The sequence below is a fragment of the Staurois parvus genome, unplaced genomic scaffold (genome assembly GCF_062004578.1).
Source record: "Staurois parvus isolate SC_StPar_1 unplaced genomic scaffold, SC_StPar_1.0 ptg000097l, whole genome shotgun sequence".
NCBI lineage: Eukaryota > Metazoa > Chordata > Amphibia > Anura > Ranidae > Staurois > Staurois parvus.
In genome coordinates, this window is record NW_028317893.1 from 6017837 (window position 1) to 6032145 (window position 14309).

Below are 14309 nucleotides of genomic sequence, written 5' to 3' on the forward strand. Positions count from 1 at the left end.
AAAGCGTTTTTGGATGGTTTTTTGACCAAAAAAAAAAAAAAAACAAAAGCTAAAAAAATACAAAACATGAAAAAACGCAGCTAAACGCTAATGCAAAACGTGCATGCCTAGGTGCTTGATTTTATACAATTGTGGCCATGGACGTGATTGGAACACCTTATTAAAATGATTTGGAGGGGTGTCCCAATACTTTTGCCAATACTGTGTATATATACACTGCTCAAAAAAAAAAAATAAAGGAACACTTTGAAAACACATCAGATCTCAATAGGGAAAAATATCATGCTGGACATCTATACAGATATGGACGGGGTAATGTGTTAGGAATGTAAGGATGCCCCATCGTTTGATGGAAATGAAAATTATCAACCTACAGAGAAACAATTTCAAAGACACCCCGAAATTCAAAGTGAAAAAATAATACAGCAGGCTAGTTTATTTTGCTGAAATTTCATTGCAGCAATTCAAAATGGTACTCAGTAGTTTGTATGGCCTCCATGTGCTTGTATGCATGACAATGTTGGGCATGCTCCTAATGACCCCAGGATATCATCCGTGGTCTATCTCCTCCCAGATCTGGACCAGGGCATCATTGAGCTCCTGGACAGTCTGAGGTGCAACCTGGTGGTGTTGGATGGACCGAAACATGATATCCCAGAGGTGTCCTATTGGATTTAGGTCAGGTGAGCATGGGGGCCATTTATTGGTATCAATTCCTTCATCCTCCAGGAACTGTCTGCATACTCTCACCACATGAGGCCGGGCATTGTTGTGCACCAGGAGGAAGCCAGGCCCCACTGCACCAGTGTTGGGTCTGACAATGGGTTCAAGGATTTCATCACAATACCTAATGGCAGTCAGGGTGCTATTATCTACCCTGTAAAGGCCTGTGCGTACCTCCATGAATATGCCTCCCCAGACCATCACTGACCCACCACCAAAAAGGTCATGCTGAACGATGTTGAAGGCAGCATAACATTCTAGAGACCCTTTCTTGTCTGTCACATGTGCTCAGGGTGAACCTGCTCTAATCTGTGAAAAGCACAGGACGCCAGTGGTGGACGTGCCAATTTTGGTGTTCAATGGCAACTGCCAATCGACCTCTATGGTAATGGGTAGTGAGCACAGGGTCCACCAGAGGACATTGGTCCCTCAGGCCACCCTCAAAGTCTGTTTCTGATTGTTTGGTCAGAGATATTCACACCAGTGGCCTGCTGGAAGTCATTTTGTAGGGCTCTGGCAGTGCTCATCCTGTTCCTCCTGGCACAAAGGAGCAGATACCAGTCATTCTGATGGGTTAAGGACCTTCTACAGCCCTGTCCAGCTCTCCTGGAGTAACTGCCTGTCTCCTGGAATCTCCTCCATGATCTTGAGACTGTGCTGGAAGACACGGCAAACCTTATGGAAATGGCACATATTAATGCCATCTAGTACACTTGTTAATTTCATTAACAGCAAAGCAACTGAAACCGATTAACAACCCAATCTGCTACTTAACTGACCAGATCAATGTCCAAGGAGTTTAAATGACTTGATGCTAGACTCTGATTAAAAAGTGTTCCTTTAATTTTTTTGAGCAGTGCGTGTGAGATATAGATTATATATACACACACATACACTTCTTATTAGTCAATTCACTGAAGAACGCACATTCATTATTCATAACCTGCTGTGAGGCAGTCGGTATTGTACAAAATGTAAAAAATGTACAAAATAACAATGAGAAGCTGCACTGTCCAGTACGTTAAAAGTATACAATGCATCAGTGTGGAAATGCTTTGCCCTCCAGATCAGGAATGAAAAAAAATTGTAACATTTCAGCAGAGGGAGATCATTCTGTTCGTGAAAGTACACTATTTTCACAGTTCTAAAACAGCCATACAGTGATATCACAGAATATATATTTTTAGCGAATTCAGTAAATAATGTTTTTTTGTGAATGGACTACTTTTGGGATAAATACCACATGAGTCATTTTAACTCAAAAATGTACATGGTATTTATCCCTGATACCCTAAGAACATTCAATCCTAAGAGAAAAAAAAAAACAAAAAAACCTACAAACATTTGACCAGAAGAGAAAACGCCTGAAAGGCATAGTCCACTTTTATATATATATTTCAGGTACTTATAGAGCGCCGTCAATGTATGCAGCGCTTTACATACACAATAAAAAAATATATATATATTACATTCACATCAGTCCCCTAACCCTCAGGGGGTGTACAATCTAAGGTCCCTAACTTACATTCATACATACACATACTAGGGCCAATTTAGACCGGGTCCAATGAACCTACCAGCATGTTTTTTGGAGTGTGGGAGGAAACCGGAGCACCCAGAAAAAACCCACGCAGGCACAGGGAGAACATGCAAACTCCAGGCAGGTGGTGCTGTGGCTGGGATTCGAACCAACGCTAGTGCTGCCAGGCGGAAGTGCTAACCATTTAGCCACTGTGCTGCCCACTTTTGGGATCATGTTTCAGGTTACGCCCATTATTAGGGGGTACCAGGAAACATTGTTGTATTTCCCAACCCCCCACACTTATCTAAATCAAAGGGTGCTTCTCCATGAACCAACTTCATGTTGTTTGAGATTAGGGTTTGTGTGTGGCTTGCCCTCACAGCTGCATCATTCATTCACAAGTATCCGTGAATGGGAAGACTACAAGTCCCATCTTCCACCGCGGGAGAGAAACCCAGATTGTGCCAGAACAAGTGCATTGCAGTTCACCGATTACTTACTCCAGCCCCATAGCTGACAGTCTATACCCCCATATGATGCTGGGATGTAAACAATGCAGGAGCCTGAGCATTGCATCTGCAACCCCATGATCACAGTTGCAATGCCCCACAGACCAATTCAAACATCTAACAAATGCACATTTTTTGTATTCATTTTGGTTAGTTTATTATGTTGCAAAAGGTGGACTATGCCTTCACAGTGGAAGACAAGTGAAAACCCAACAAAGCCTAGATCTACTCCCACCCCCATTCCAAGCCTATTCTATCTACCCTGTAAGGGTCCATTCACACCAGCCACCACGTTGTAACTCAGCGGCTGATTTGTGATGTGGTCTGCCAGGTTCACTGCACTGTACACTGTTCCTGTCTTTAAATGAACTTTACTGAACTTTCACAGAGACATTTCATAATGTACAATTGGTTACCGCGCGGTACCTCACACTGTGCGACACTGAAGTGGCGTATGCACTACTTCTCATTGCATCACGTCTACATACCACTGCAACACACTGCTGTGAACCAGGCACTTTGCCTTGTATGCGGTTGGTCTGTGCTGTAATAATTGCCCTACACAATCCCTCTGCATCTGGTGAGAATGGCCCTCAAAAGGAAAGATGGCTATGCTTACCTATTCTGAAGTCGCTCTGGTCAGATGATCGCTCCAGTGCCAGCTTCAGTGAAGAGGAGGCCGCAGAGCCTTTGTGATCACGTCACCCATAGGCTTACTATGTGGCATTCTTTGTTGGCTGCCCTTCCTCTACACCAGTGGTCTCCAAACTGCAGCACAGGGGCTGGATGCGGCCCTTTGCTTGCTTTTACCTGGCCCATGGGGCATTATTCCCTCCATCAGCAACAGTGGGGCATAGTCTCCACCACCGACAACAACAATGGAGCACTATTCCTCCCACTGACACCAATGATGGGGCGCCATTCCCCCCACTGACACCAATGATGAGGCGCCATTCCCCCCACTGACACCAATGATGAGGCGCCATTCCCCCCACTGACACCAATGATGGGGCGCCATTCCCCCCACTGACACCAATGATGGGGCGCCATTCCCCCCACTGACACCAATGATGAGGCGCCATTCCCCCCACTGACACCAATGATGGGGCGCCATTCCCCCCACTGACACCAATGATGGGGCGCCATTCCCCCCACTGACACCAATGATGGGGCGCCATTCCTTGCATTGACACCAATGATGGGGCGCCATTCCCCCCACTGACACCAATGATGAGGCGCCATTCCCCCCACTGACGCCAATGATGGGGCGCCATTCCTCCCACTGACGCCAATGATGGGGCGCCATTCCTCCCACTGACGCCAATGATGGGGCGCCATTCCTCCCACTGACGCCAATGATGGGGCGCCATTCCTCCCACTGACGCCAATGATGGGGCGCCATTCCTCCCACTGACGCCAATGATGGGGCGCCATTCCTCCCACTGACGCCAATGATGGGGCGCCATTCCTCCCACTGACGCCAATGATGGGGCGCCATTCCTCCCACTGACGCCAACGATGGGGCGCCATTCCTCCCACTGACGCCAACGATGGGGCGCCATTCCTCCCACTGACGCCAACGATGGGGCGCCATTCCTCCCACTGACGCCAACGATGGGGCGCCATTCCTCCCACTGACGCCAACGATGGGGCGCCATTCCTCCCACTGACGCCAACGATGGGGCGCCATTCCTCCCACTGACGCCAACGATGGGGCGCCATTCCTCCCACTGACACCAACGATGGGGCGCCATTCCTCCCACTGACACCAACGATGGGGCGCCATTCCCCCCACTGACACCAACGATGGGGCGCCATTCCCCCCACTGACACCAATGATGGGGCGCCATTCCTTGCATTGACACCAATGATGGGGCGCCATTCCCCCCACTGACACCAATGATGAGGCGCCATTCCCCCCACTGACGCCAATGATGGGGCGCCATTCCTCCCACTGACGCCAATGATGGGGCGCCATTCCTCCCACTGACGCCAATGATGGGGCGCCATTCCTCCCACTGACGCCAATGATGGGGCGCCATTCCTCCCACTGACGCCAATGATGGGGCGCCATTCCTCCCACTGACGCCAACGATGGGGCGCCATTCCTCCCACTGACGCCAACGATGGGGCGCCATTCCTCCCACTGACGCCAACGATGGGGCGCCATTCCTCCCACTGACGCCAACGATGGGGCGCCATTCCTCCCACTGACGCCAACGATGGGGCGCCATTCCTCCCACTGACGCCAACGATGGGGCGCCATTCCTCCCACTGACGCCAACGATGGGGCGCCATTCCTCCCACTGACGCCAACGATGGGGCGCCATTCCTCCCACTGACACCAACGATGGGGCGCCATTCCTCCCACTGACACCAACGATGGGGCGCCATTCCTCCCACTGACACCAACGATGGGGCGCTATTCCTCCCACTGACACCAACGATGGGGCGCTATTCCTCCCACTGACACCAACGATGGGGCGCTATTCCTCCCACTGACACCAACGATGGGGCGCTATTCCTCCCACTGACACCAACGATGGGGCGCTATTCCTCCCACTGACACCAACGATGGGAAACTATTCTTCCCACTGACACCAACAATGGGAAACTATTCTTCCCACTGACACCAACAATGGGAAACTATTCTTCCCACTGACACCAACAATGGGAAACTATTCTTCCCACTGACACCAACAATGGGAAACTATTCTTCCCACTGACACCAACAATGGGAAACTATTCCTCCCACTGACACCAACAATGGGAAACTATTCCTCCCACTGACACAATGGGAAACTATTCCTCCCACTGACACAATGGGAAACTATTCCTCCCACTGACACAATGGGAAACTATTCCTCCCACTGACACAATGGGAAACTATTCCTCCCACTGACACAATGGGAAACTATTCCTCCCACTGACACAATGGGAAACTATTCCTCCCACTGACACAATGGGAAACTATTCCTCCCACTGACACCACCAATGGGAAACTATTCCTCCCACTGACACCACCAATGGGAAACTATTCCTCCCACTGACACCACCAATGGGAAACTATTCCTCCCACTGACACCACCAATGGGAAACTATTCCTCCCACTGACACCACCAATGGGAAACTATTCCTCCCACTGACACCACCAATGGGAAACTATTCCTCCCACTGACACCACCAATGGGAAACTATTCCTCCCACTGACACCAACAATGGGAAACTATTCCTCCCACTGACACCAACAATGGGAAACTATTCCTCCCACTGACACCACCAATGGGAAACTATTCCTCACACTGACACCAACAATGGGAAACTATTCCTCACACTGACACCAACAATGGGAAACTATTCCTCCCACTGACACCAACAATGGGAAACTATTCCTCCCACTGACACCAACAATGGGAAACTATTCCTCCCACTGACACCAACAATGGGAAACTATTCCTCCCACTGACATCAACAATGGGAAACTATTCCTCCCACTGACACCAACAATGGGAAACTATTCCTCCCACTGACACCAACAATGGGAAACTATTCCTCCCACTGACACCAACAATGGGAAACTATTCCTCCCACTGACACCAACAATGGGAAACTATTCCTCCCACTGACACCAACAATGGGAAACTATTCCTCCCACTGACACCAACAATGGGAAACTATTCCTCCCACTGACACCAACAATGGGAAACTATTCCTCCCACTGACACCAACAATGGGAAACTATTCCTCCCACTGACACCAACAATGGGAAACTATTCCTCCCACTGACACCAACAATGGGAAACTATTCCTCCCACTGACACCAACAATGGGAAACTATTCCTCCCACTGACACCAACAATGGGAAACTATTCCTCCCACTGACACCAACAATGGGAAACTATTCCTCCCACTGACACCAACAATGGGAAACTTTTCTTCCCATTGATACCAGTGATGGGGCACGAGATCTCCCATTAATACCAATGATGAAGAATTGTTTACTCCCACTGTTGCCAGGACATTTTCTTCTCCCAATGGCCACAGTTCGGCCTCTCTAAAGTCTGAAGCTGGCGCTGGGACCTGATCATGTGACTGGACCGACATCAGAATAGCTAAGTATACGCATCTTTCTTTTTACAAGGTAGATAGAAGAGGCTTAGGATGGGGGGGGGGGGGGAAAGAGTAGATTTAAACTTAGTTAGAATTTGACTTGCCTTCCATCTTAAGAACATTGATTCTTGCCCCATTGTCACAACAGCCACAGTTTCATACATTGTGTGAAAAAAATCAACAAAAGTAAAGGAAAAATAATCGCTACTGCCCCATTCACACTTGCCAATGAGGCCATTTGCCACTACCTGCCAGAGACTCAGTAGGGATCCTGCGATTAGCTGCACGCAGGAAGCAATGACAGCCTGACAGCACTGCGTCCAGAGCTGATCATCCACAGGTAATCGCTGCATGAGCTGAGAAGAGCTGCGGGACCTGTCAAGTCTCCATTGCTTGCAATGGGGATTCCTGCCCGCAGCTAATCGCAGGGAACAGCACTGGCTCTCCAGCGGATAATCCCAAATGGCCCTATCCGCAAATGTGAATGAGGCCTAAAACTCACAAGTGAACGCTGCTTAATGCGCACACAACAAATATACATGCAGTTTCGCTGGATGAGCAGCCCCGCAAATTTAAAAAAAAATAAAAAAATAGAGTTCCTCAGGACAGAAGGATAAAATGAGTAAATAAAGCATTGCTTTCTCTCTGAAAAGCGACTAAGAATAGCTCTGCCTTTAACTGGCCTAACATTTGATAAAGAAAACCTAATTGTGTACTTAGAGCTTAGTCACAAGAGCGCTGCATAACTCTCCTGATCCTTGGACTTTCCATAATCCAGCAACATCCTGAAGAATTTGGTGCAGAGCGCATGGAGAATCGACGATTTCATGCCAGACCAGCGCCAATCGACAGCCACGCCGCTGCGTCCTCGCTAAAGAAGGCTGATCAGAAAACACGGCTTTCCTCCCTAAATCATGAAATCCTTCCATCTCATTTACTTCACATAATGTGCTGTCAACTGGCATTTCACAGCATCTGCGTTGGTCTTGTAGCACGCCAGACCTCTGCTGTCATCTACACAGGTTAGAGATATGGAGTTTGCATGTTCTCCCTGTGCGGGTTTCCTCCGGGTACTCCGGTTTCCTCCCACACTCCAAAGACATGGTGGTAAGTTAATTGGATCCTGTCTAAATTGGCCCTAGTATGTGTATGTATGAATGTGAGGTAGGGACCTTAGATTGAGGGTTAGGGACCGATGTGAATATGCAATATATATGTAGAGCGCTGCGTAAACTGATGGCGCTATATAAGTACCTGAAATAATAATAATAATGATGTGTAGTGTAAACAGATGGGCGCGTTGTATGCTTGATCCGGCCATGTACCCCTTAGGTGCCAGGCAGACACAACCGATGTGTTATGGATGATCTCCGTTCATGTGTATCTTGCCTACAACAACTACTACAGGCAATGCTGCACATACACAACACTCAGATCAGGCGAGGAAAACGGTGCAGGCCGATGCAGCCAACACAAGGAGCTCTGATGTCCAACACCCCACACTACCCCATCCATCTCATCACAGAACAATAGACCTGCTTTAATAATGACAGCACCTAATCCCACATACTCCATCCAAACATCCTTCTATTCCCCGTGTCAGCCAATGGCCACACAAAGCCAGCTCATCATCAAACCTCAAAAGCGCTGCGTACACAAATGGATTTTAGTTGCTGATCAGTCAATCTATTAGTGAGGAACACTTCTCCTTGTCAAGCAGAGATACAAAATAAACATCATCAAAATAAACATCATCCCCATCAATAAATAGCAATCTCTTTGTTAGGGGAGCCGGAGATTATTATTCCTCCTCCATAGCCCGGGCACCAGAATATTAACAGGATTTTCTCCCCTTGTCATTCAATTGGGGATTACATCTACTTTAATCACATTTAGTCTGTTAAAGCACTGTGTATCTAACAATTGGCATTTCTATTTTTAGAAACTACTTTTTTTTTTTTTTTTAACTTGTTTTTGTATCTCAGTGCTGCTGATCTCCTGCAGCCTCTTTGCAGCCACTTCTTGTGTACATAGGGGCACTCGAGCGGTAACTGCATGTCATTGCTCAGGTGGGCTTCCTGCACAATCAGCTCTAAGGCCTACTCCACACAGGCAGTTTAACCTGTAGAGTCTAAGGCTGGCCATACACTATACAATACTAGGTCGGCTTTTAAAATAAATTTGTTATGGGGACTGGAGCTCTGCTTTTAAGTTTGAGCATTTTTGGAGCTTCATGCTAAAAAGAAATTGGACAGAAAATTGTATAGCGTATAGCCAGCCTGTAGCTGCATTCACACTTGAGCGTTTTGTAGCATGAAGCTCCAAAAATGCTCAAACTTAGGCTGGCCATACACTATACAATTTTCTGTTCAATTTCCTTTAGATTTACCTTTAACTATGTAGTACAAGGGCCTACCTAATTGGATACAACTGAAAGTGTTGTTTAGGTTTGACCTCCTATTATATGGTTTTTGGTCAATCTAAAGCAAAATTCTCAAGAAAATTGTATAATGTATTCGCCAGCCTTATAAGCGGAGCTCCAGTCCCCATAACACATTTATTTTAAAAGCTGACCCAGCATTGTTTATTCTTTAACAATAAATGGGTAAAGTTTTTTGGTATATTTGGTAAGTAAAAGTTTACCTTGATCTCGGAAGCAGGCAGGCGCCATGACGGAAGTGGGCATCTGAAGCCCACAAGTCTATATTTCCTGGAATTGGTGCTACTGGCTATCCCAGCATGCACCACTCGATCTTGCACCTGCGCAGTAATGACATTGCTCAGCGCAATTTGTATACAACAGGTTGCCATAACAATGTTAGAAATTACATTCACAGATCGCGCAATACACACACTCTGCATGTAAACTCACATTGCCCAGCAAAATCCGCACAGATAGGACTGCAGTAAAATGGCGTCAAACTCCTCCCATTCACGTGATTTCCAGTTTTCAATTAACGCGATAGTCAGCAACTAGGACTCCTGGGATAAAAGACCCGACATCCCAGGAGACTTTGCAAATTGCCTTCATACGTCATCGCCTAGGCGGCCGGGATTGGAAGTGCAGTCTTTGCACATGATTTAAAAGTATTTACAATATTTAAAAAATATATGATTATCCTAATCGTGCTGCACACCACAGGAACAGTGTTACCGGAGGGACATTAAAAAAAGGGTGGAACTCCGCTTTAAAAAAATCAAATTCCTGTGATCGGGTGTGAACAGGCACCATAGAGAACAATTGGTTTTTTAAAGTCAGAATGAATGGCAGCCATGAGCATCTCACAAGAGCAGCGCGATTCGGCTGTGGGTGGTTACAAGTGCAGGAACAGGTTCGATCCCTGTACCAGCAACCAGCGGGCTAGTGTGAACACAAGGTAATCGCTGGTTCACACCAGATGCGTTCAGTACGTTTCTATTCTGCATCAGAAATGCATGGCCAGTGTTTACCATAGATTCCAATGGCTCTAGTTCACACCAGTGCAGTGCATTCTAGGGGAGTCAACAAAAGCAGAACATGTCTGGAACATGGCAAAATGCATTAGAAATGCATCAGAATGCACATGTCCTGAATTGAGATGAAGGAAAGGGGGGGCACATCTAAAAGACACCAGAATGCACATGTCCTGAATTGAGATGAAGGAAAAACACATCAAAAAACGCATCTGGAACACAGAAATTGTGGTGGGAACCGTCCCTAAAAAGTGGTCATTTCCGGGCGCCTGCAAGGCACCGGTGCAGTGTACAGCCCACCGCCAGCAGGCTGCCAAAATCAATGACAGGCTAAAATACGCCACAGCTGAATGCGGATCTGAGCGGTACTTGTCTACAGAGACTTATGCTCCAATGTTTGCATGAACAGGCACCATAGAGAATAATAGATTTTTTTAAGTTTGAGCATTTTTGGAGCTTCAAACTTCAAGCTACAAAACACTCCAGTGTGAATGCAGCTTAAGAAGTCTGACTTTTTTGGGAGCGCCATCATTCTCCGGCTGACGCTGTCACAACTACTTCTTCTAAAGATCTCCAGCCAGAGACTGGTTTGCCCAGGAGCTGTGTTTTGTCCATTACGCACTTTGATACATTGTTTTGAGCCCTGATGAAGGGAATTTGCAACCCCTAAAACATGTTGGATGCCTTTTGCTTTCTTGTTGCCACTAGTGGAAATGTAAAAAAAAAAACAAAAAAAAAAAAGTGCTCCTAAGGCATTTGCTAGGCGCTCAATTTGGTTCAACTACACTTGGATTTCTAAAAACTTAGATGATCTCCACTTTTTGGATGGGGGTTCCTGTTTTGATGAGATCTGCTGAACCCTAGGACGACTTTTCCTATTGATTTGAGTCCAGCTCCTGCTTTCTACTCATCTCTGGACGTCTGAACAATGAGCTTTGGCATGGCTACTTATAGATCTGACTGGAAGGGCATGTGACAGGGGGACAATATATGAGGGTAACTGGAAGACAGCGATGGAGCGTTGTCACCCTAAAACAGGAAGTGCCTGAACAAGGACTCCAATCACAGGATCACCAAAAAGTGCAAATTAAAAAAATCATTACATCTATGTCAATAAAGAAATGCCAATCCCCTTTTAGTTTGGGGAACTGAGTATATTTTCCTTGCATAGCGCTGAAACCTAATTATCAGATTTTCTTCCTAGTCACCAAGCAAGGAATTACATATATGTTAATCATATTTCCTATAGCAAACAATTGTCATTTCTAGCTTTTATAATATACATTTGTTTCCAGCCTTAGCAGTTTTTAACCCTTTACCTGCCTAACGAGCTTCAGCACAGCTACTTTAGACTACTGGAAGAGCATGCGACAGGGTGGCAACACATAAGAGTAACTGGGAGATAACAACAGAGCGTTGTCACCCTACAGGAAGGCCTGAGCAGTGACATTCATGGCAGGATCACCAGGTATTGTTTAATGAATAATGCATGTACTAAGGGCTTGTTCTCCCATGTAATAATGAATGTGCAATATATATGTAAAGCACTGCGTAGATTGATGGCCCTATATAAGTACCTGAAATAAAAATAAATGTTCTCCCGTGTAATAAGGAGACGTTCTCCCGTGTAATAAAAGGCATGCTCTCCCATGAGATAAAGGCAAGTTGCTCATGTAATAAAAGGCATGTTATCCCATGTAGTAAAGGCAGATGATGTGTAGTGACGCACCATATAGTCATACACATGGTTATGTTATCCCATGTGATAAAGGCATGTTATCCCATGTGATAAAGGCATGTTATCCCATGTAGTAAAAAGAGATGTTATCCCATGTAATAAGAGGCATGTTATCCCATGTAATAAGAGGCATGTTATCCCATGTAATAAGAGGCATGTTATCCCATGTAATAAGAGGCATGTTATCTCATGTAATAAGAGGCATGTTATCTCATGTAATAAGAGGCATGTTATCCATGTAGTAAAGGCAGATGATATGTAGTGCTGTGTAGTGACGCACCATGTAGTCATACATATGGTTATCTTATCCCATGTAATAAAAGGCATGTTATCCGTGTAGTAAAGGCAGATGATATGTAGTGCTGTGTAGTGACACACCATTTAGTCATACATATGGTTATGTTATCCCATGTGATAAAAGGCATGTTATCCCGTAGAATAAAGGCAGATGATGTGTAGTGACACACCATGTAGTCAGACACAGGGAGGCTGTCCTGGCACACACATTGTAGGGTTCGGTCATGCCAGATATTGCTGTTCAGATTTTGGTGTGATTAACCCCTGGGCTCCCAGTGTGGGTGAAGTAGAATGCTGAGTGTTATGGGGATGATGTGTGATGAGGATGGGCTGTGATTGGCCGGTGTGGGGGTGTGACAATGAAGGGTCCTGTGGATGGGATGAATGGGCAGTGTGACATCAGAAGGTAAATAATAGGAGGTGATAGGGATCAGTGATCCCTCCTGTGTGGTCGGTGCCAGGCTTTGTCCTGGGGATATGGATGACAGGAGGGAAGGCTCCTCCATGTCGTTTCCCTGACATGTGGGATGTGAGCCCTGGATCCAGGCTGATCTGTCTACATCGTAGTGTACAGCAATGCGGCATAGGTGGGCGATGTGTGATGACAGGCCATCGGATGGGTGAATGGCTGGCTCGAACACCGCCAACGGATGGGTGAATGGCTGGCTCACACACCGCCAACGGATGGGCGAATGGCTGGCTCGAACACCGCCAACGGATGGGCGAATGGCTGGCTCACACACCGCCATCGGATGGGCGAATGGCTGGCTCGAACACCGCCAACGGATGGGCGAATGGCTGGCTCACACACCGCCAACGGATGGGCGAATGGCTGGCTCACACACCGCCATCGGATGGGCGAATGGCTGGCTCACACACCGCCATCGGATGGGCGAATGGCTGGCTCACACACCGCCATCGGATGGGCGAATGGCTGGCTCACACACCGCCATCGGATGGGCGAATGGCTGGCTCACACACCGCCATCGGATGGGCGAATGGCTGGCTCACACACCGCCATCGGATGGGCGAATGGCTGGCTCACACACCGCCATCGGATGGGCGAATGGCTGGCTCACACACCACCGGGTGATGACAGCTCGTACCTGTCCCGAGGCGCTCCCGGACGATGACAGCTCCATCCCTCCGTACACGGATCTCGGTGGCTCCGGTAATCTTCCTCCGTTTCCCGTCGCCCGGGGCCGCCCGCAGAGCCGCACAGCACTGGAAGCACACAGCCCATGCCTGCTCCTCATTGATGGGCTGATTGTACAGATCCAGGATCTCCTCCAGAGACAGGGACTCGTCCTCCGTCCCGATCCCACTCTCTGCCTCACTGGCCGGGCTCGCCGGAGACTCCGCCATCCCGGAGGTCAGTGCGCTGAGCACCTCATCCCGGAGCTCCTCCCGCCTCTCGTGTGCGGAGAATGCGGCAACATCAACATCCCCGGCCGCCTGACCAGCAGAGCCTGGAAGCCCCTGATCGGTGACGTCCAATCCTGGGAAACGTCACGGCTGGGGGCGGGGCCAACCCGTTGTCTGTCTGTCAAAACCATGGACACATGGCGTGTGCTGTCCCCGCCCCCCGCCTGTCTGTCATCTCAGCTCATTGTCACCCTTAGCAGTGTCGTCTAGCGAGCCTTTGTTGGATCTAGGAAACCATGATTCTGTGTGCCCGGATCACACCGCAGGGCCCCGTTCACACAGGCCTATGACAGAGGTGCGATCTGTCAACGCTGCCCACCATTGATAGACGGGGAGCAGATGGTGATGTACACACAGCAGCGTCAGGGCTTGTTCACACATACAGCCAGGAGGCTGGAGATATAGTCTGCTCAGTCAAGGTTTTACCACCCTACCTTAAAGTTGTAAACCTCTAAAATAATAAATGAACAAAGTATATCTTTCTATAGCAATGGTGGTCAATTTTCTTGATATGGGGGGCCTCAAGTGCAGC

At 47.7% G+C, this 14309-nt stretch overlaps 1 protein-coding gene across 6 annotated transcripts in view; it reads right to left on the reverse strand.

The window, feature by feature from the left end:
- SPIRE1 (spire type actin nucleation factor 1) overlaps nt 1–13870 on the reverse strand; it is a 272091-nt gene extending 258221 nt beyond the window's left edge. For 3 of the 6 annotated variants that reach the window (XM_089671041.1, XM_089671038.1, XM_089671037.1), the window contains exon 1: nt 13459–13869. In XM_089671041.1, the coding sequence (XP_089527167.1) occupies nt 13459–13717 (259 nt within the window). In that variant the 5' untranslated portion in view covers nt 13718–13869. Of the gene's footprint in view, nt 1–13458 lie in introns of all 6 variants that reach the window. The other 3 variants (XM_089671042.1, XM_089671039.1, XM_089671043.1) reach the window with 2 other exon arrangements.
- Nucleotides 13871–14309: the final 439 nt, after the last annotated feature.